Source organism: Mirounga angustirostris, unplaced genomic scaffold, assembly GCF_029215605.1.
Source record: "Mirounga angustirostris isolate CCGP_5_RB_7025 unplaced genomic scaffold, mMirAng1.0.hap1 SCAF_6, whole genome shotgun sequence".
NCBI classification, from domain to species: domain Eukaryota; kingdom Metazoa; phylum Chordata; class Mammalia; order Carnivora; family Phocidae; genus Mirounga; species Mirounga angustirostris.
In genome coordinates this window covers 123,586,353-123,609,144 of record NW_026991714.1, presented here as the reverse complement: position 1 = coordinate 123,609,144, position 22,792 = coordinate 123,586,353, and the positions used below count along the sequence as shown (strand labels likewise).

Sequence of the window (22,792 nt, the reverse complement as noted above, 5' to 3'; positions counted from 1 at the left end):
CCTGGGATCATGACCTGAGCCGAAGGCAGATGCTTAACAACTGAGCCACCCAGGTGCCCCAAGACAAATAGTATTTTAAGATAATATTTTAAAAATCAAAATGAAGGACCAAAAAAAAAAAAAAGTTCATGATAAACAAGATGTTGACATTTTAAATGAAGACAGGACCAGTACTGCCGATTTATTTTGCCTCAGACCCCAGGACGGTCCACCTTGCAGTCATCAGTTCTTCCTTCTGCCCAGCTGAGGCCCTAAAGGGCATCTTGATGTCATCCCTCTAGTATCCCCCTGCCTCGGGGTGAGCTTTCCTACTGGTCGCCTGGCCACCAGTGTCCCCACCCTGAGGCGCTGCTCCATTCTCCGCCCCTAATCAGGGTGGGTTTTCATGGGTTTCCTGCTGCCTATAACCCATCTCCTTGACCTAACAAGGCCCTTGACTCCCTGTCCCCAGCCTCCAGCCTCATCTTTGATCACACCCTTCCCCAACACCCCACATCCTGCTGCTCTCAGCTTTTCACCAGTCCCCAAATATGGCAGAAAGTCTCACATCTCAGCCTTTGCCCTTGCGGTTCCTGCCTGCAGCTGCTCTTCCTCACTCTTTTGCTTGGTGGATTCCCATTTTCCCAGCAGGGTCCAGCTCCCAGGACACTTCAGCTTAAGACCTCAAGTCAGCCAGGTCCTCAGAGACCTCTGATCTGCCCCATGCCCAGCAAAGGATACTTTCTATTTTTACATGTATGTATCATATGAATTTCTAGAGATCCACGTGGATTCCTTCCATAAACTGAAGCAACAAAACTATTTTGAGTTTAGGAAAGAAAGTTTAAGCTACAGCATAGAAAAGATGTCCCATGAACTAGATCACAGTTCAGAAGTAGCTGTTAGCCCTGGAGATGACACGACCAATCCGTAGTACTGTCGGAAGTGCTAGAAATCCAGGGTAGACAGAAGTAAAATGCAGAGCTTCGGAAGACCTGAGCGTCCCTGGAATCCAGTCTTCTCAGTTTACGAGAGAAAATGAGGCACTGAGTGGCAACAAAAATTGCTCAGATGGGCACAGCCAGGAAGTAGCAGAGATTAGAGTAGAATCGACCTCTCTGGACCCCGGTCCTAAGTGGCCTCCTTCCTGTGCCCGAGAAATTATCTGGAAGGGGGAAGGAGCCACTTAAGCTGGGCCTTGGACTGAGGGGATGGAATGAGAACAACTGTGGGTTCATAGCAGTTGTTATGATTAACAGTTAACAATAATTAACTGTGGGTTAATTATGTCTAAAAATGTCTGTTGGATCCAAATTATGAGGGTCTTTGAATGCCAAGCAAATGAGCTTGTATTTCATCACATGGGAAATGGGGAGACCTTGAAGACCCCTCATGCGTGGGGTGGCACGATGAAGAGGGGCAATGTAAGAAAATGCATTTGGAGGAGGGGAGAGATGGAAGGAGGGAGACCAGAGGGGCGGCCACGGGCGTCGTCCATTGCCCGCAGGATCACAATGGCTGTGACCACAGGAGCGGGCATGATGAGACAGAGACAGGTAAGGTCATCCAGAGGTGAACTGACACAAGTGATGATGGGACACAGAGAGTCAGACAGAAAGAAAGGGTCCAAAAAAAGCCCAGAGGTTTCAAGTCTAAGGATAAGGGTACCAGATTATAAATTGTATTGTCTTCTTAGTCTCTTCCTTATCAGAAGTCTTCAACTTTCTATAATATGCTGGTGTTGAAATTTCAACAGCAAAAATAAAAGATACTACTGAAATGATGAGTAGCATCTTAAAAAGAAATCCAGAGTCAATAATAGGAGATCATTTAAACACCTAAGAAAGGAGAAAGTCAGATAAAGGATCAGCAGACCTAGTGATGATCTTTATGTTTTTAAAAATTCCTTCATCGTGTAAAGTAGTTAAGAGAATGGATGTCTTCTTCGCTTCTATATATGTATATCAAGGAAAATGTTAGAGAGATTGCTACTCCAGAACGATCTTAGGAACATATATGTTGGAGGTACCAGCCAGATGTGAGGAGAGCACAAATGTTCTAAGGTACGGAACTAAGTAGATGTAGATAATTCACAGGAAAGAGCCGGCCGTCAGCAGGGTGCCAAGAGCTCTGAGTGAGTGAATAACTCTGAGCCAAAGGAAAAAGCAGGATTATTCGGGAGACACCGTGGAGCTGCTACAGGCTCTTGAGGAGGGTGTGGCCTGGTGCAAGCTAGGGTTTAGGAACAGGAACTGAGAAGGGCCCTGACAAGCCCTCACACACAGAGGACCAGCCCCACGGATACTGAAAAGATAAAGCTCCAGCCCCAACCTCGGTTAAGATTTGGGGAGGAAGAAGAAGGAAGGATTTATCTGCTCTTTCTGTTTGCAAGAGTCTCTTTTGTCTAAGACCCTCTTTAATCCATTCCTAAATCCAGATTAAGCAAGGATTTTCTCTGATTAACACTGCTTTGCATTCCACCTTTCCTGGAGAGATCTAAGTGCAAAAACCTTCTAAAACCTGCCTTTCAGGGTCCTCTATGAATGCATTAAGGAGCTAAAAGGAAAGCAAGATGTTTTCTGATCCTTTTGTTTTTCTACTAAATTTCAAAAAATATACTTCTTGCAGATAATACCATCTTTTATTTTATTTTTTTTAAATAGGTTTCCTCATCTTTTTTTTTTTAAGATTTTATTTATTTATCTGACAGAGAGAGAGCACAAGCAGGGGGAGTGGCAGGCAGAGGGAGAGGGAGAAGCAGGTTCCCCACAGAGCAGGGGGAGCCCAATGCGGGGCTCAATCCCAGAACCCCAGGATCATGACCTGAGCCAAAGGCAGATGCTTAACCAACGGAGCCACCCAGGCGCCCTAATGCCATCTTTTAAATCACCTCCTGTATTTAATAAAAATTATTGGAAAGGTATTTTGTAAAATAGGAATTTTCTGAGACTAGTTTTTGGTGATCTGGCCAAACTATCCACGTGCAGCCATCTTCCCAGTGCTCCCTTGGTTCTGATGGAGCCCTGCGTCCACCAATCCATCCTTCCTGCATCTGTTCTGTCCCTCTCCATCCCGGGGCTGCTCTCAACCTGCAGACACCTTTCTGAAGGGCATTTAGCATCTATGGATTCTTCTCCTCATGTTCTCTTAGCTGATGGGTCTTTCCTGGGGAATCTCCAAATGGTAATGCTGCTGGTGGTTCTCAGCCTTGGCCACACATCAAAATCACCTGAGAGCCAATGGTGTGGGGGGGAGCCTTGGGTATGAGGACTATTAAAAGCACCCTAAGTGACTCTATTGTGTAGCCAAAATCAAGACCTCCTCCTCCTCCAAGAAGATGTATGGAGACTGCCCATCAATGTAATCTCTTACCTTCAATTCAGAAATATTCAATGAACAAGGCTGGGCTGTTTGTGTTCAGCTCCTGGAGCTGGAGTCCCCGCTCTGGTGCCAGGTTGCCAGGGAACAGAAGGCAGGCAGACGGAAAGTATCTCTGGGTCAGATTTGTATTGATCTGAGCATCCGTGAAGGTAAAAGCCTGATCGTTGGCACCCACAGTTCATCCTTTTTGCTTGTTCTCCCTATTAAGAGCAGACATCACACCATTGACTAAAACTCCTATTTGCCAGTATGTTAGTTTCCTGGGGAGAGAGAGTGTCTGTGTAAGCCTTCAGCATCCCATTTGGAGTAAAGACTTGAAGATATTTCAGCAATACAGGCAGGTGGGAAAATACTCTGGAGGTTGGGAGTGGGGGGGGGCCTTCTCTTGTGCTCTTTGCGATTAAGCCTGGTCTAGAAGCAGATAAACCCACCTTGCTTCTTTTAATAAAGGTTCTCAGCCTCCTGTGTGCATAAGAATCACCAGTCCCAAGAAGGTTGTTAAAATGCCGATTGCTGGGCCCCACCTGGGATTTTTATTCCATTGGGATGGTTGAGGACCCAGCAATCTGAGTTTTTGTTTCTAATTTAATTTAATTTTTTGACCAGCACAGTATTTTTACTTGTACTAAACTTGGTGTTGATTAAAATGTTCTCTTCTTACACTTGAATACAGCTGACTTTATGGAAGCATTTGTCAGTTCTAAAGGCACCCTAAGAACTCAAAATAATTCATTTTTGCAAAGGTATTTCTGTAGGTTAAAGATCAAAATGCCACTCATGTCAAGGCACATAAATACCCCGTTTTATGCAGAACTGTGGTTAGTGGGTGATTCCCACATGTTGGTAGCAATCAGCCACGCCAGGCTGGGGAGTGTTCTCAGTCAACCCTCCCTGCTACCACCCGTCACCCCTCCCCCAAAAGACACGGACAAAACAACAACAATAACAGAGACACCCCACAACCAAACCCAATCCTGGAGCACCTTCTGGCCTGGAGGAGATCAACCCCGGTGGGAAAGCGTCCCCTTCCCATCTCTAGCGCACATCACTGATAGGAGCTTTGTTCCTGGTCTAAACTGGTCTCCAAGGGTCTTCTGCAAGACAAGCCTCTACGATGAACTGAAAAGGCCTACGTGGGCAGGCACTTTACATCCATTATTTATTCTCTTCACAGCAACACTGCGAGGTAGATATCTTCATTTTACAGTTGCTAGCATTAGGTAGTCTTCAGACCCTCCTCTAGAAAGCACTGTTTCAGAGAGTGATCTGGGTTTGAAGGAACAGGAGGGAACCTGAGATGGACTCTCTCCTGCCCCTTGGGCCCAACCCCCCCCATCCAAGGCCCGCAGAAACAAGGCCTCCAGCAGATCTTCTCCACACCTCTTGATCCTGGTCTGCTCGGGTCTGGTCTGGCCTTCTCTCTCCCCTCCCTCAAGTATAGGGGTCCTGACATTTCACTGCTCCCTGTCACACCCACCCAGATTGGAGTTTCAGCTCATTAAAAGCCCCTCTGTTTGCAGGGGGAGGAAAGGTACAGGTAAAGACTGGCTGGCTAAGCAGACAAAGCCTCAGGATCATGGTCACTTACAAAAATGTTTGAGATATAAGTGGAAAATGCAAGTTATGAAATGTCAAGTATGATCTTAATTATGTAAAATCTCTACCTACTATATACATGTGTAGCAAAACATTGGAAGGCTGTTTAATTAAATGTTAATAGTGGAGGCTGGAATTAAGAGTGAAGTTTTAAGTATTATTTCCAAATTTTTATACATCTGTGACGTGTAGCCACCATGATAGTTTCACTGCCCTAAAAATCCCCTGTTCCACCTATTCATCCTTCCCTTCCTCCTCCCGAACTCATGACAACCACTGATCTTTCTACTGTTTCCATAGTTTTGCCTTTTCCAGATTCCACTTGGAATCATACCATATGTAGCCCTTTTAGCCTTTCAGGATTATTCACTTAGCATGTATTACTTTTTTTTTTTTATCAGAAATAAAGTCACAAAATTAAAAACTGTACAACCTATGTGACCAGCCATACTTACCTGGGACTCCAAAGAAAAAAAAGGTCACATTCCTTTTCGCCATTCGAAATACAGTACCCCTATAACCACTTTTACCAGATTTCCTGCCGTTGGAATTCTGGGAGTCCCAGGGCTGCTTACACAACCCACACTGCTCCATCCTGGCTCTTGCTTGTCTCCAGATCCATGAGCCCGTCTTCCTTGAGCCATTCCCCCCCTCCCAGATGGCATCCTGAGGCTCTTTGCACCTTTGGCCACAGGCCCTTTCCTCATTTCCACACAACCCAACAGACTTATTAACACGTAGTAAGTCTCTGCTGAAATTTGGGGAATAACAGAAAGGAAGCATAACACAGAGAATGATTTATATTTACTACTAGACAAGGCTTCGCTCAATGTCCTGGATCCTTCTTCAGGTCTTCCCAGCTTTGCTCCCAGCCATAGACCATTCTAAAGGCCAGCTCACCTCTGCACTGTAGAAATCCTTCTGGAGGTCAACCTGTGGAGGGACCAATAACCAGGAGGCCCCAGGAAGACGGGAAACATCCAGGTAGCAAAGCCCAAGTCCTGTGCCCCACATGCTCATCTTCCTCGAATCCTGTTCTGGAGGAGAGTCTTTACAGACTGAGTGACAGCCCGTTTCTCACAGACAGGGATATGGTCATGTCTTAGGCCCAAGGTCACCAAATGGTCCCTACCATGCGGCTCTGCGCCAAGCAGGTCCAGTCCCTTTTTCACTGTTGCAAATGGGAGGGGCACTTTCATCCTTCACCAACCCCCCCACGCCCATCACCACTCTGCTGCTTCCGCAGACTATGGCTCAGGAAGAAAGCACATGACTCTCAAATAAATAAAAATATACAGGCAGAGGGTAGTCTAAATCCACACAGAGAAAAGCCCAGAGTCCCACAAAGGAGGGACAGCCCAGGAAAACCCACGCCCCAGTGAGGTTGTTGAACTGACCGCTCAGATTCATTGTCTGAAACTTCGCACTGGGATTCAGGAGTTTTCCCCAAGCATCTGTTTGCTTAATTTAGGCACAACTGAAAGGCCCACAGCACAAAAGGGAGTGGAGGGTCGCCTCCTGACCAGTAAAGTCAGCCCCAAGCAAATGGTTAGAAATGCAAATTATCCGACCCACTCTGGACCTACCCAATCAGAAGCTCTGGGGGCGGGGCCCGCCTTCTGCGTTTCAATAGCCCTCTCCAGGTTTCAGGTGTAGTTGAAGGTGGGAAGCCGCTTTGAATGCAAAAAACTGCTGGGAACTTTCTTTCTTTCTTTCTTTCTTTCTTTTTTTTTTAAGATTTTATTTATTTATTTCAGAGAGAGAGAGAGAGAGAGCACATGAGAGGGGGGAGGGTCAGAGGCAGAAGCAGGCTCCCTGCCGAGCAGGGAGCCCGATGTGGGACTCGATCCAGGGACTCCAGGATCATGACCTGAGCCGAAGGCAGTCGCCTAACCAACTGAGCCACCCAGGCGCCCTGCTGGGAACTTTCAAACAATGATTTGTCCAACTCAGAACTTGTGGGATCTAAATCTTTTGAGATCCAGGCTCAGCCTGGGGCACACAGCTTCAGGGTGTTGTTAAAAACTAAGCTTGTTGACATTAATTCAAAAGCTTGAAAAAAATTTTAAATCAGTGACAAAGGAGTGAATGTATGATTTGGTTTATATGAGTATTATATTTTATATACTAAATTATAATTATTTGTATAATTAGCTTACTATTTTAAAATGCTGAAATGCCACGCTGCTTAAAAATATGTATTAACATCTTTTGTTTCTTTTCTTTTTTTCAAGATTTTATTTAAATTCAAGTTAGTTCTAGTTTCAAGGGTAGAATTTAGTGATTCATCAGTTGCATATAACACCCAGTGCTCATTCCATCAAGTGCCCTCCTTAATGCCCATCACCCAGTTCCCCCATTCCCCCACCCACCTCCCCTCCAGCAACCCTCAGTTTGTTCCTTAGAGTTAAGAGTCTCTTATGATTTGCCTCCCTCTCTGTTTTCGTCTTATTTTATTCTTCCTTCCCTTCTTCTATGTTCATCTGCTTTGTTTCTTAAATTTCACATATGAGTGAAATCATATGGTGTCTTTCTCTGATCAACTTATTTCGCTTAGCATAATACTCTCTTGTTCCATCCACATCATTGCAAATGGCAAGATTTCATTCTTTTAGATGACTGAATAATATTCCATTTATATATATACCACATCTTCTCTATCCATTTATCTGTTGATGGACATCTGGGATCTTTCCATATTTTGGCTATCGTGGACATTGCTGCTATAAATATTGGGGTGCATGTGTCTCTCTTTGAATCACTATGTTTATATCCTCTTTATAAATACCTAATAGTGCAATCGCTGAGTCATATGGTCGTCCTATTTTTAACTTTTTGAGGAACCTCCATACTGTCCTTCAGAGTGGCTGCACCATTTTTCATTACCACCGACAATGGAAGAGGGTTCCCCTTTCTCTGCATCCTCAACATCTGATGCTTCCTGAATTGTTAATTTGAGCCATTCTGACTGGTGTGAGGTGATATCTCATTGTGGTTTTGATTTGTATTTCCCTGATAATGAGTGATGTTGAGCATTTTTCATGTGTCTGTTGGCCATTTGTATGTCTTCTTTGGATAAATGTCTGTTCATATCTTCTGCCCATTTCTTGATGGGATTGTTTATTTTGGGGGTGTTGAGTTTGATAAATTTTTTATAGATTTTGGATACTAGCCCTTTATGTGATATATCATTTGCAAATATCTTCTTCCATTCCGTGGGTTGCCTTTTAGTTTTGTTGATTGTTTCCTTTGCTGTGCAGAAACTTTTTATCTTGATGAAGTCCCAATAGTTCATTTTTGCTTTTGTTTCTCTTGCCTTTGGAGACGTGTCTAGTAAGAAGCTGTTGCAGCCGAGGTCAAAGAGGTTGCTGCCTGTGTTCTCCTCTAGGATTTTGATGGATTCCTGTCTCACATTTAGGTCTTTCATCCATTTTTACTTTATTTTTGTGTATGGTGTACGAAAATGGTCCAGTTTCATTCTTCTGCATGTGGCTGTCCAGTTTTCCCAACACCATTTGTTGAAGACACAGTCTTTTTCCCATTAGATATTCTTTCCTGTTTCATTGAAGATTAGTTGTCCATATAGTTATGGGTCCATTTCTAGGTTCCCTGTTCTCTTCCATCGATCTATGTGTCTATTTTGTGCTGGTACCATACTATCTTGATGATTACAGCTTTGTCATACAAACTTGAAGTCCAAAATTGTGATGCCTTCTGCTTTGCTTTTCTTTTTCAATTTTCCTTTGGCTATTCGGGGTCTTTTCTGGTTCCATACAAATTTTAGAATTGTTTGTTCTAGCTCTGTGAAAAATGCTGGTGTTATTTTGGTAGGAATTACCATATTAACATCTTTTTAAAACATATATCAGGTAAGTTTTGTTCTTAATTTTATTTTTGTTACGTGAACATGGCTGTGTCTTCACAATTTTAAAAATTAAATTGTGATCCTATTATTCTCTGCCATCCATGGAAGGATATCTCTGAAAGGACTAATCAAAGAGAAGCTGTTTTATGCTTATTTTCACCTAACCATGACTTATCACAGTGAGACAGCTGGTATTTAAATCTGGGAACAGTCCACCTGTATATTCCTTTTGTATATGCTTTATGTTGTAGTAGAGCAAAAAAATGCTCCAAAGTGGATGCCAGAGAGGAGGAAAGGTGTGCATCACACAGTTGATGTGCATCACACAGACTCTTCGATAAAATGAGCTGAGAGCATCATCACATCTTGGTTTGGGGGACACTGTGTTTTTCCAGGTAACAGAAGTTTGGTGGCTGTAACTGACAGTCTGTGGGCATCAGGATTTGTGTGAACGAGAGGAGGAGGGAGGGAAAAAATTTGCACACAAAATGTATAGTTTATGAAACAATTCAATAATGTGCCATAATTACAAATTATAATTATAATTATTTTAATAATATATAATGAAAAGAAATTAGGAAGGGCCAAAAAGCATCAGATACCAAGTTGAGCAAATGACAAAATCACATCAAACTCTTGCAACAGTTTACATCTGTTTATCTACACCTGCAGCAAAGTTACTTATACAAATCAGCCCCTTACTCTGTGTCCCATTCTTGACAAACTTCAGAGAACATCCTTTATTCTGACTCCTTTTGTCCTTGAACCTAGTTAAGGATTAATTCAGCCTGAAGGTGTTTTTTTCGATTACAGTCAGCTTACAGCCAGAGTTGCCTTCTGTTCTGCACTGGAAACTATTAAATTGCCTCCCAATCAAACCATTCCAACTTCTCTCTCTCTCTCAATCTCTCCTTCTCTCCACGCCCAGACCTCTTATCTTTCATTTTCCCTCATTCCTCTGTCTCAGAGATTCCCTAGAGTTCTGCAGGAAAAGGAGATAGGGGTTTGGTGCAGGATATATGTGAACAAATTCTAGAATCCTGTGGCGTTCTGAGGCAACTCAAGGGTCCAGCTCTAGGATCCCTCTGTGTGTCTCAGATGGGCAGGTGGTCCCCCTTCTCCCTCATCCATTCTTTCTTCTCTGCTGCTGAACCTGGGGTTTGCTGAGTTCTCATAGGAATGGAATTAGTGAGTGCAGCCTCCCTAACTGGGGATATAAAATATGGTCTCATTTCCTCTGTTATACAAATTACCACTTGGCACTGACCTCTCCCCACATCCCAACATGGGCCCCTCAGTGGGTCCCCCAGTTTTGTAGACAATTTCCCAAGATGCAGCTTAAGGTTGTCCTGAAAGAAGTTTCTCTTATCCTTCTACTCCACCCTCCAGCCTGTCTTCCCTCTGCGCTTCGCTCCTCCAAGCCCATGGAACACACCTTTCCCCACAGCCCGGCTGAGGCCAGGGTACGACAACCGCCAGGATACCACTGAATATTCAGGGGCAATTGGAGGAATTCTCTCATTGCAAATGGCTAGTGATGGTGCCAGGTAAGGCTCTTCTCAGAGATGGAGCCCGAACCCAGCCACTCTTGTATCCCTCCCCACCTGCCCACCAATGAATATCCTTCAGGTTGGTCTATGCTCTTCAGGATTAGCTCCTAACAGTCCATTAGACCTGGAAGGGGAGAGAGCTCCCTAAAATCCCCAGTGCAAGTTCCCATTCCTTATTTGAGAGTCTTCCTTTTGCCAGAATAGTTGAGGGGAGGAGGGTCTATCCCTACCCAGTAAATCTCACCCCACCCCTCAGTGCCCAATGGCTCTCAGTCAACAACTACAGCAGAACATCAGCCTCGGTGGGTTAGTTAGCCTTAAATTAACACTCAGCAGCAGAGACGCCAACAGGCAGGCCAGGCAGCACTCCTCCAGCAAGCTGCCTCCCATGCTCTAACTGCTCCATCCACGCTGAAGAGCTTGGCAACACGCGTATCCTAAATCCATGCAGAGCCAGGGAATGTTCCTCCAGATTCCCCCTAGTCAACAGGGTTTCATAGACCTCTGCTAAACTTAATTGTGCAACGCTGTTCATATTACCCAATGCAAGGCCTATCTCCCAGAGTTAGAGAAATCTGCAATCAGGTTTATGGGAAATCACAATTTTCTCCGAGAACAATGGCTGTGTACGAGATTTACATTTTGTTAACTATAGGACCCAAGCACATTGTTTCCTCAGAACAAAGGAAGGGCTTGCCTGAAAACTGAATTCAACTATCTTACTCTTTGAGGACAGAACCGTGTGAAATTGTGTGTATATATATATATATATATATATATATATATATATAATTTATTATATATATAATTTAGGCATATATAAATATAAATAAGAAATATATTTTATATATTTATATACATCATTTTATATACAATATAAAATTAAGTATGTATATTTCGTACATGACACATGAATATATATTTACATGTAAATATATATAAATATAAGTACATATTTTTAAGTCAGAAAGTTATTATGAAGAGGAAAACCATGGCCCTGTACTCTGAACCTGTTCACATTTTTCTTTATATATCCATATAAAACATGATAGAAATGATATATGCACAAGGTATGAACATTCAAATCATATAGAAAAATCTTCATTGTAAAGAGGAAGTCTCCTTTTTATAAAACGGAGGCCCCCATCCCCCCTCGAGCTGCCAGCTTTCACTCCACAGTCGATACAAGGGTCAGCTATGAGGACAAGTAGAGGCTGAAATCTATTCCTTCCTTGACTGTTTGCCAGGCTGTGTGCCCTGCCGCCACGCAGGTGCCCACCCAGAAGAAAGGGGTACCTTTTTCTAATTTGTATGAGGACACTCCATTCCTTGGAAAACAATCTTTGAATAACTGCTTGCATGTCCTTCTAAAAAGCTATGCATGTACTGGCTCATAGGAATGTACGTGTCCTTTCGCATCCCACAGAAAAAAATATGTGATACGCATTATTCTGAACTTCCGTTCTTTTCTTCCTTGTTTGCTTTTTTCTCCTTCACCGTTTTGTTTAACTTAGTATGTGTTGGGGATTTTTTTTATGTGTCAGCAATATGGGTATGTGTTTCTTTTTTTTCTTTTTTTTAAAGTTCTGTGGTAGTCCATTGTATGGCTTTATCAAAGTCTACGTAACTAGTTCCCTTTTAATGATTGATGGGCATTTAGGTTGTTTCCAGTTTTTTCAGTGGGGAGGCAGGAAGGATTATGGTTATTATGCAAAAGGCTTATATGTACATAATGGTATGGTTTTATGACCATGTTTATAATGGTAAATTGCTAGCAGTAGAATTTCTGGGTCAAAAGGCATGCAGGTTTTAAAATTTAACAGGTATTGATTGTAACAATGTGCATTCCCAAGAATATCTGTATTTTTGTACCCCCATCTACCCAGGGTATTATCACGTTAAGTTCTGCCAATCTGATAAGTAGAACATGTCTCATTTTTGCTTTGATTTAGATTTCTTTAAATATAAGTAATGTTAAATATCTTCTCATTAGTCTGTTGGCCACTTGTCCTTTTCTGCTTGCTATGTGTTCACATCTTTTGCCCATTTCCTATTAAATTATTAATAATTACTTTGCTGAGTCATAAGATTTCTCTGTCAATCAAAACATGGAGTCATTATTATTATTGTGTCACAGATATTTCTTCCAGCACATCATTTATCTTTTGATCTTGTGCATATTACTATTTGTTCTACAGAGTTTCCAAATGTGTATGCAGCCAGATTCATTAATCATTTTCTTTATGGCTTCTGTGTATATACAACTTTTTGGTGACTGTTTTTCCAGATTCTACCTAGTCAAGTTCACCAAAAAAAAAAATCTTGGACCTGATTTCAGCTCATGTGTCCTTCAAGGTAGCTCCATCTTGCAATGTGAATGCTCTAAGGACAATCAGTGGTGAATAGTGAGGTTTATCAGAGGGCTTTTGCCTCACATGTGTCCTCAGAATGGACAGATCTAGAAACCACAATTTGTCTTCAGAGCCTGACCCTGGCCCAGATATCCAATGGGCAGGGACAGGGACATGGCCCAATGACCACATTCCTTACAGAATCAGTCACACTTTCCCTTTACTCAAGTAGCAGATGGTCAACTTAATTAAATATAATATGATTCACACCGTTTGAGGGGTTTATTGTAGGTCTTTTTTCTTTTTGTATTCAAGAAGGACAGAAGACTTTTTTTTAAATCAACCTAGTTATTAATATTTTATGTTTAATTTGTTTCTTGCAGGCAACTTCAAAAGATGGTCCACGATATCAAGAACAATGAAGGTGGAATAATGAACAAAATCAAAAAGTAAGTTAAACTCCATAGCACTATATAAGCACTTGTTTATATAAATAACACATTATTCTAGCCTGTGCTAGGTGGAAGAGAACAAAGTTCTCTGTTACCCAAGTGAGGAGTTGCAGCCTCTTTAGCATGTAACCCTTTCTTACTCATGGCTAGAGTCCATGGTAGTAAGATCCATATTCAGGAAACATGGAAAATGAATGGGGTGATACTCAGGACACTTGGCTTTTTCCTCTCACAGCAGTAAAAGTGAGCTCTACCACTCAAGGTGCCAGCAAATGTCAACAAAGACGTTTATAGAAACAGGATAATCAGTTTCTATAACTATTTAGTTAAAGTCCACTAGGACACGCTTCGAGAAATCCAAAAGAGAAGTTAGAAGAACACAGTCTTAGCATCTTTAGGATGCCATACCTGTTTTCCATATTTCCATTTTTGCTTTTTCAATTATGGCCTTAAAATAGTGTTTTCAACTGGTACTTGGAGAGGGAAAGCTAGAATTTCAAATCTTCCTGCACATCAAAAACTCTTAAGCTTTTTTTTTTTAAAAAAAGATAAAAATTGTACATACCTGTATTTGCCACTCAAAATCTAAGAGGAAAGAGGAAATGGTATTCCATTAAGTTTTTGTTTACGTTCTTTTATCCAGAAAGTAAAAGAAGTAGAGATTCACCAGGAAAAAAAATCAAAGAGTTCAGAATCACATAAAGTCAAAATCTCCCACTTCTCCATGTTCCCACCTCAACCAACTCCAGGGAAATAGACATTGTCATGAGTGAGTCTGGTATATATATCTGTATGTATGTGATATAGTACATACCTATACACACACACATTTTCATCATGAATGGCGACATACTTCATAAACCATTCTACCAACTTGCTTTGCTTAGTGGTTTTACTTAATGCTATATCATGGACGTCTTTGATGGTATGTAAAAATAGGGTATATATATTTTTTGAACAGCTTATTAATAGTCGGCTATAAATGTATTATCCTTCATTTAACCAGATATCGGAAAGAAATGTGGGAATTTAAACTGACATATTCTTGGAGGACAATTTGATAAGATCACTAAAAATTTTGTGGCCATTTCTTTCAGCTTAACTCTCATAAATAACATTTCAATAAATAATTTGTACATATTTTGAGTATACCAGAAAGCTAAACTCCTAAAATGAAATTTCTAGATGGAAGAATTTATGCCATTGAAATTTTTATTGATATTATCAAATGGCTTTCCAAAAATTTTGTACCATTTTGTCTTTTAGTGAGGGGGAAGGATTGTGAATATTCAAACATTTTATACACACATAAAGATACTAAAGTAGTTTTGAGATTGCTTGAAACAGTTCAACTTCTAAATAAGCTAAGTATCAAAAAGCAAATCATTTCCCTATGCCTTCAGAACAGTGTCTTCATTCTTTTTGGTCTTTGTTAAACTTGAAAGTAAGAAATCATATTTTATGGTGTTTTTAGACTATAAAATGCAAATGAGTCTCAATATGTATAAGTGATTATCATAAAATAGTTAAAATGGTCTTCTGCTTGTGGGGCATCTCCTAGAGGAGGAGAATTTGTCCTCACGTTCTGTCCTGTGGTGGAGAGAGCTGTGTGATTATTCTCACTTAGTATTTCTGACACATGCAGAATCTCATTGAAATGAGATAACCCTGCTAGTCATTGTTTTAATCGCTAGCAATTCTAGATTAATTATCCCACAGTTGTTAGTCTTACAATACACCAGTTTTCTCAATAATATGAAGCCTCTGTGTAAAACGTCTCTCTATTCCATGGTCAGGCATACTTAGAGTAGCCACGGAGCTCAAAGTTTTTCAGACAGTTTCTATTTTATTATGCCTATTGTTCCCAAAATACACTTAAACTTGACAAACCATGTTTCCTCTCAGCTTGGAAAATATGGCTGCCATAGTCGTTACCCTGGGTGAAGTCAGTGGCCCTTCACTTCTGAGTGACCTGCTGTTACCCTTACTCGTTGCCAGGCAACAGGTGCTACCTTGAAAGGAGGAAGCACGGTTGAACACACTGGTTTCTTAACACAAGACCGTGACAGAGTTGTCACTGGTCCATGGCCAAATGAGAAAATAAGGACCTTGAAGCGTTGGGGGTTGGCATGCAGCTGCTGGCTGCTGAGTGAGGCCCAAACCACAGCTTTTATTCCTGGTCAGTGTTCAGTGACCACCAGTCCCTTCCTGAGTCTGTCTTTTATCCCGAGATGATAACCTTAAGACATTTTGGGTGTTAAAATACCCTTTCTTTTCTCTTATGAAATGATGGCAATAACGGGTAATGGTTGGCTTGTGTTTCTCGAAATTGTACTGGTCCAGGAACAGACCCGGCACCGTTCCTTGTTTGTTTTTGTGCTTTTTCCCCCCATAACACCGTGGCTAATCTTTCTCTCTGGACCTCATCAGAAATCTAATGATAATATCTTCCCAGCCCATGCTGGCTTGCTATGAGAATTGAATGAAATAATCAATCTGAGAACCTTTGGGGAAACAAAAAGCAGAATTTCTATGCAAATATAAATATTGTTATTTTTGCAACATTAAAATTCTGGTTTATCAGGCTAATTTTTTTGTAATCAGACATGAATTTCTGTACTGCTTTTTTCCCACAAGAAATATGTTTTGCATGTAATGGTTAACCTATGCCCTGCTTCTAAAAAAGGATGTGATGTTTTAGTAAATAAAGGCTACTGGATGTAGGTTTTATTTATATATACTGTAAATTTCATTAAGCAAATCATTCATAAATAAAATGGGCAACTATTGTTAAGAATAATAATTTACTAGAAAACTTACCCATTTCAAATAATAGAATGGGAGGTGTTATCAGAACTTATAGTAAGCCTAAAAATTGGGAAACATTTTTAAAACGTAATTTTAACTTTCTTCTTTTAGTGAGGGGGAAGGATTGTGAATATTCAAACATTTTATACATGCATAAAGATACTAAAGTAGTTTTGAGATTGCTTGAAACAGTTCAACTTCTAAATAAGCTAAGTATCACAATCCCCAACTTGGAGATGCTCACTGCTCACTTATTTGGCACTTCTTAAATAGTGCCTACATAATCTCAGTCCAACCTACAACCAAGTGCTCTGTTATAGCTAAAATTTTTCTTGATATTTAAAGCATTTATTATTTATTAAAATAGAGTTCATCTTCTCTTACCGTCCTATCAACCAATCAACATTTCTCTTCCTTGAACCTCTGAACTCTGTGCTTTCTAGTATTCTGACCTCTCAGAACCCTTCCACCACTGAACTTCACCTTTGCCAAGTGACAGCCCCATCACACACTGAGGAGGTGAGGGAGGTGGGAGACCTCTGGTTAATGGCTTCACTCCATTTACAATACATTTAGGCTTTCAATGTGATGGGTCCAAAAGAAGCCATTATTCTATCAGTTATCTGTCTTGTTATCTCTATCTCTGCTTCTGTTATGGGCCTTGACAACAGTTGTCCTACTCACTGACCATTTGTCTAATGGTTGTTCTCTATAGGCTGAAAGTCAAAGCACCTCCGAGTGTTCCTCAAAGGGATTATGCCTCAGGTAAGAGTATTTCTAAAATACTTGGACTCTTGACTAATTTCATGTTCATGTTTACTTCTTGAAAAGGGAACGATGTTCTACTCATTTGAAAATAAGAGTGCCCATCCTAATTTTAAGAATGCCCAAATCCATTAGGCATTTGACTACAGTGGAGATGTGATATTCCATCCATCCATCCATCCATCCACTCATCTATTTGTCAGACATTTATTAAGTATCTTCCATGTGCCAGGCACAAACACGGTTTTAGGTAGAGATACAGAGCTAAACAAGACAGATATAGTCTCCATACTCACAGTATTTATAGTGACGAAAAGAAGATACAATGATATAAAAGCAATTAGAGTTCAGGGTGATGGGGAAGCACAACCATCTATGAAAGTCCATACAGCAATGTCTAATCTAATCTGAGGTGGAGGGTGTGGAGGAATCGGGGAAGGGAAGGCTTCCTGGAGAGAGAATTGTTAAAATGGATACTTGAGGGTCAGTGGGGGTGGGGAAGAGGGGAAGATAAATTATTGATGGTGCATGGTTACTCATTCCTCTCTGACTTTAGCCCTGCTACCCATTCCAACTAGGATCAATTTTGTCAGCGGAGGGTAATCTTGAGATTGGTATTGTTTATGGCAGTGGTGAGCAAAATAAATTATCCAACATACTTCCCTTTTCTAGAAGAAATGCCTTGGGAAGATAAGTCTAAAATCTCTTTCTACTGGCCTAAATATAATGATTTCCTGGACATGGACAGACCTATATAGCCCTTAATGAAAACCGCAGGGCGACAGACATCAATGACGTATCTTCCTCTACAGCGCAACAACCAAAACCAGATCACAACCTTCACGGATGCTTACTATTTTTTTTCTGTCACTGATCAAGATTGCAATAAATCAGACAGTTGAGTTCCTCTTAGGCACTAATTAAATCTTATCACACTAAGAAATGCTGACCAACATATCAAGTCTGGTGACTGACCTGTTGGACCACTTTCCAGAACTCCCTAGGTTACAGAGTACTTATTAACTTCACTTTGCCAATCAGTCAGCAAGTCTCAACAGTTGACCAGGAGATTCCTTTGCAGTGAAAAGATAAAAATAAATAAATAAATAAATAAATAAAGACTCTGTCCTGACCTTTAAAATCTATCTGATCAAAAGCCAAGGGGGAAAAAAAAAACCAAAACTCAAGCAAGCTGCTTAGTTAACAAATGAGAACAAATTCATCCTTCTCTCCCAAGTTCTAAAAAAGAAAAGAAAACAAAGCAAATGACATCTACTAAGTACCCCGAGTTTTGATGGAAAATTATGGAATCATAGAGTCCCAGGTCTACAAGGAGCCCCAAAGATCCGACAGCCTAACATCCAACCCAGTGCTTAACCCCCCGCCCCCACCACCACCATGCACCACAAATGAGGCCCACTTTCTGTTTGGACATTTCCTGTGATGACTTCCCAAGCCTCTCTGGTCCTGTCAAGGACCGACAGCCCTGGCAGGACAGAGATGCAGTCAGTCCATTTCCTGATGGCTTCCTAAGTCTGTCCTCATGGCCACACAGCACAAGTCTTTAAACATTCAAGAAAACAGAGATAGAGGTGTTCTGTGCAACTTCAAGGATAAAATTAAGAAATTAGGTCATTGGAATAGTTTCTTCTCTGGAATCAATATCTCCACGTGCTTCTGCTGTTTCACATGTTCTTTGACTCATTTGACAAATATGACACAGTATATCTTGTGTGACACTGAATCTACTAAATAGGGAGTGGGGAAGAAAAGATAGCCCTGACCTTCAGGTGCTTCATGACTAGTGGGGTGTCTAATAATAAATGAGAAGGCAAACAGATCAATATTTGCCTAAGGTCACACTGTTGTGGAGAGAAACTCCCCTGGCCGCTCCACACACCCCTGAGTGGTCAGAACTGGACGGGGCCTCTCTCCTTGGACCCTTGGGCCCTAATACCCAGGGGCTATTGTAAGAAGCACAGGGAATGCATAGCAACCCTCCATCCACTAGAGAAGTGAACTGTAACCCTGCTTCGCCCTTGCCCTGGTGTCCTTACTGAAGCCAGTATTCACTTGATTTTTTGTCTCCCTGTCTCCACTCTGACTGGTGGTAACCAGCAAGGCTGACTCGGGGAGAGCTGGATTCACCATCAGCCCCGCCTCATGGAACTAAGGATAGAGGAATGAAACTTGGACTCGAAGGTATTTGAAAGCCTGGAAAGTCCTGAAAGACCACTCACCCCTAGCTTCTCATGTTAGGGCTAGCTGGAGACCATACAGGCCCCGAGGCTGCCCAAGGTCATACAGCCAGGCAATGGCCAAGTCAGGACTCAGTCCTCCCACCCCCCATTAATAGGGCTCTGAGAAAGGAGGAAGGGACAGGCTAAGGGACTTTTTAAGATGTGAAGTATTTAGATGCAAATCACCTCTCCTAGCTGGCTCAGAACTGCTCCCCACACTGTCACATCCCTTTCTCTTCTTGGGACAGACCCAGGGGGACCGTCCACGGGCTGCCTCCCCCGCAGCCTCTGTAGTTCTTCTTTCTATTCCCTCCCTGCATCTGCCTCCGCCACCACATCTAACTGAACCTCCTGCCTTCTTTCCTTCCTGCATCCCACTGTGGCCGTCCCACTGCTTCCCCACATCCCACCTCCACCTCTGTAAGAGGAGAAACTGGCAGGCCCAGTGGCCCAGAGCAGGGCCTCCAGAGCTGAATCAGGGCCACAACTGAGCGTGCGTCAGACACGCAGCATGGAGGGCACCCCGCAACGCCCAGGGTCTCTGGTGCTGCTCGTGACCCAGAACAGGGATGCTCCATTCACACCCTTCCCTTCACCGCTTCACTCAAGCTCTCGCCACAGAATCTCTTACTGTCTTTCCAGCCATCCCGTCCCATTCCCAAGCCCCCTGGTCTGGTTCGGCCTTTGTCATTTCATGCCTGAACCTCTCAAACACCATCCTCATCAGCCTCCCTGCCTCAAGTTTGTCACTGGGACCTACAGTGGTCTCTGTGGCTGGATCACCCCCTTGGCTGGCAACAAGTCTGGCTTTGTTTTCTCCCCTGACTCTCCGGAACAGCTTGTTCATTCCAGGCACATCTAAGGAGCCTTATGGATGCCCCTTCCAGCCATCAGCCAGGCCCTGCTTCTGGGGCTGACACACAGGTCCCAGCCTTAGGGGGTGGAAGGAGGGTGCCCTCCTTCATCTTCGTTCTCTCACTCGGGTCCTGCCATCCTTCAAGGCCCCGTTCAGTCCCACCTTCACCACACAGCCTCATGTAACCCTTCAGCCCTTGCTGAGCGTACCCTTCGCAGAACTTTCCCAGCACCTGGCCATGATTCCAGGCATTGAGACATTTGTCAGGAAAGCCTACACCGCCCTGGACTGTCCTCCGTGTGATACGTGGCTGTTCTTCTAGACTCTAGGTCTATTACCTCCATGGCTGGGTGATAAGATCTTGGACTTTGGGGTCCTCTAGCCTGGGTTAGAATCCCGGCTTTGACCCCTAAACACTGTAAACCTAGAAAAGGTTATAACGTCCCTGAGCCTCAGCTTCCTGCTTGGAGATGAGAGTGCTGATCTATCCTTCGGGTCGTTATGAAAGTAGATTAATAGTAACCAGCCGTGTCCACTGCGCTCTTACTCAATAGATGGGTGTCAGGTGCCCTTCTACTCCCTTTCCCTTGGCTATTTCATTTCATTCTCGCAAAACCCATGACACGGGCTCTACTTATCGGATCCACTTCAGTGGTGAGAAAACGGGTGCCCAGAGGTTAAGCAATTTGCCTGTCCATGCTGCGAGCTAGTGGCAGAATCAGGATTTTGACCAAGGCAGCCTGACCCCAGAGCCCAAGCTCCAAACCCCGGAGCGGACGTGCAGGCGGGGCCGTCATGGCATTGGCATGGGCCTCACAGCTCAGCTGCTGTGCTCCCAGGCTTGGGGAGCCATGTGAATCACAGAGCCTGGGCCAGGCAAGGGGAGGAGCTCCTCTATTCTGCGGCATGCGACTGTGACACCGTAAATGGAACATAAGCCCCAAGCCAGGCACACGACCCAATTGGAAAGGCTCTCCCTAGTAAGGAGGCCCAACCCTCATCTCAGCTTCCTGCCAGGGGCGTGCAAACTGACATCCCTAGTGAAACCACCTGGCCCATATTAAACTTGAACTTACCCTCCTGAAAGCATCACCCTCTACACTAGAGGCTCTCTTGGGTCCATTTCTCTACGGTAGCCATATTGAGCGGTTGCCATTGGAGTGAAATAGAATTGGTATTGTTTTGAGGGTTTATTAAGACATTGGCAATACCCAAGGCAACAATAAGTAGCATTAATGCAGCATTTACTGTGTGCCGGGCTTTGGGAAGCACTTCACATGTATTGTATTACTTGATTCTCATAAACACATGAGGCGGGCACTATTCTTACCCTTGTTTCACTGGTGAGAAAGTGAGCTTTAAACAATTAAAGTCCTGGTCCACTGCCAAGCAGGTACTAAAGAGCAGAGCCAGGATTTGAACCCAGGGAGCCTGATTCTAAAATCACAACCCACCCACTTTAGGAAGCTCCCTGAGATGCTGGACAACCAGTAGTGTGGATCTAGTACTTTGGGCCGTCCTGCTTTTTAGTTTGGGAAATGGCCTGCAGGCTGTGACTTTAAGAGCAGGATGTTGTGAGTTGCTTGCTGGACCAGCAGATGCGTGTAGCTGGGGGAGGGAAGGGTGCCATCAGGCAACTTCTCCCAAACGGTGATGCTTTTCTCTCTTTTCTGCCTCGGCGCTCTATGACGCCTGAATTGGGCCATTCTTGTTTCTTCTAGGTTTTATCCGAAGGCTCAGTAGAGGGCCAGGCAGTTTACATGAGATTTCAGCTACAGGGGCCAAGACAGGGAGCCTGGCCTCCGACCCACCCCCATACTCACCAGCCATGTGGCCTCACACAGGTTTTGAAACGTCTCTTAGCACTGGTTTCCTCGACTATAAAATTGAGATCATAACGGCACCTCGACTATAAAATTGAGACCATAAGGGCATACCAGAAAGCACCATTTTGAGGAAAATTGAGAAAATATACTTATCCCAGCCCAGGGCACACAGGAAGTGTTTAATAAATGGAATCTATTATTAGTATCCTAATTTTCGTTCCTTCAACTCATTTATTGGTTCATACTTTTATTACTGCACAGATTACAAATGCCAAATGTCATCCAGATACAAAGATAAATTAAATAGGCCTTGGTTTTCAGTACCGAGAGGCACAAACAAATGATCATAGCACAGGGCAGAATGGACCACACGTGTCATCAAGGTGCCAGCAGCACCTGCGAGGGCCCAGAGGAAGGAGTCGTGGGTCAGAACCCGAGGCACTGGGCAAGACCGAATGGCAGAGCTGTAACAGGGACTTCCACGCAAAAAAGGAAGATGGGCTGGGGAGTAGCCCGGGCAGAGCAGAGAATGATCAAAAGTGCAGGCTGGGAGGAACGCGATGCCCAGTATCACTGAGCGAACATGGACGACGGCAAGAGAGGTCCAGGGAGGGACAGGAGGGGCAGGCATCCGAAGGTGTGGACACAGAGCCTCGGCTTTACTCCATAGGGAGCCACTGATGATTCTTGAGGAAAGGAGCACCATGCTCCAAACTTTATTCTAAGAAAATCACTAGAAACAGTCCACAGTATGTGTTGGAGAGGAAAGATAATGGGGACGGGAAAAGTAGTTAGAGAGCTTCTGCAAGTACTTTCAGCAGTGACTGACCAGACTGACCCGGCCCCCTGAGGAAAGGCTCAGCAAATACAGCTCAGCAAGGCAGGGAAGTGTGTTTTATAAAGGCATTTTATAAAGGTTTCTATTTTAAAGGTTGAAACAAAAACATCTTGCCACCTTAAGTGCTGATCTTCAATTATCCCCAAACTTAAGGTATTAGAAACGTATCCCCCTCAGTGCCAGGTATTGGTATATTGAGAAGGGGACTTATTCACCTAGTCTTCTCGAGTTTCTTGCAAAACCCCAGTGACTACAGTACACTAGAACGCGGTATAAATGAGCCCA

The 22,792-nt window shown here is 43.0% G+C and overlaps 1 protein-coding gene across 2 annotated transcripts in view; it reads left to right on the top strand.

Moving 5' to 3' along the window:
* Positions 1-22,792, top strand: part of BLNK (B cell linker) — a 75,773-nt gene that overhangs the window by 13,255 nt on the left and 39,726 nt on the right. For both annotated transcript variants that reach the window (XM_045878523.3, XM_045878522.3), the window contains exons 2-3: positions 13,106-13,171; positions 16,698-16,747. In XM_045878523.3, the coding sequence (XP_045734479.1) occupies positions 13,106-13,171; positions 16,698-16,747 (116 nt within the window). The remainder of the gene's footprint in view (positions 1-13,105; positions 13,172-16,697; positions 16,748-22,792) is intronic.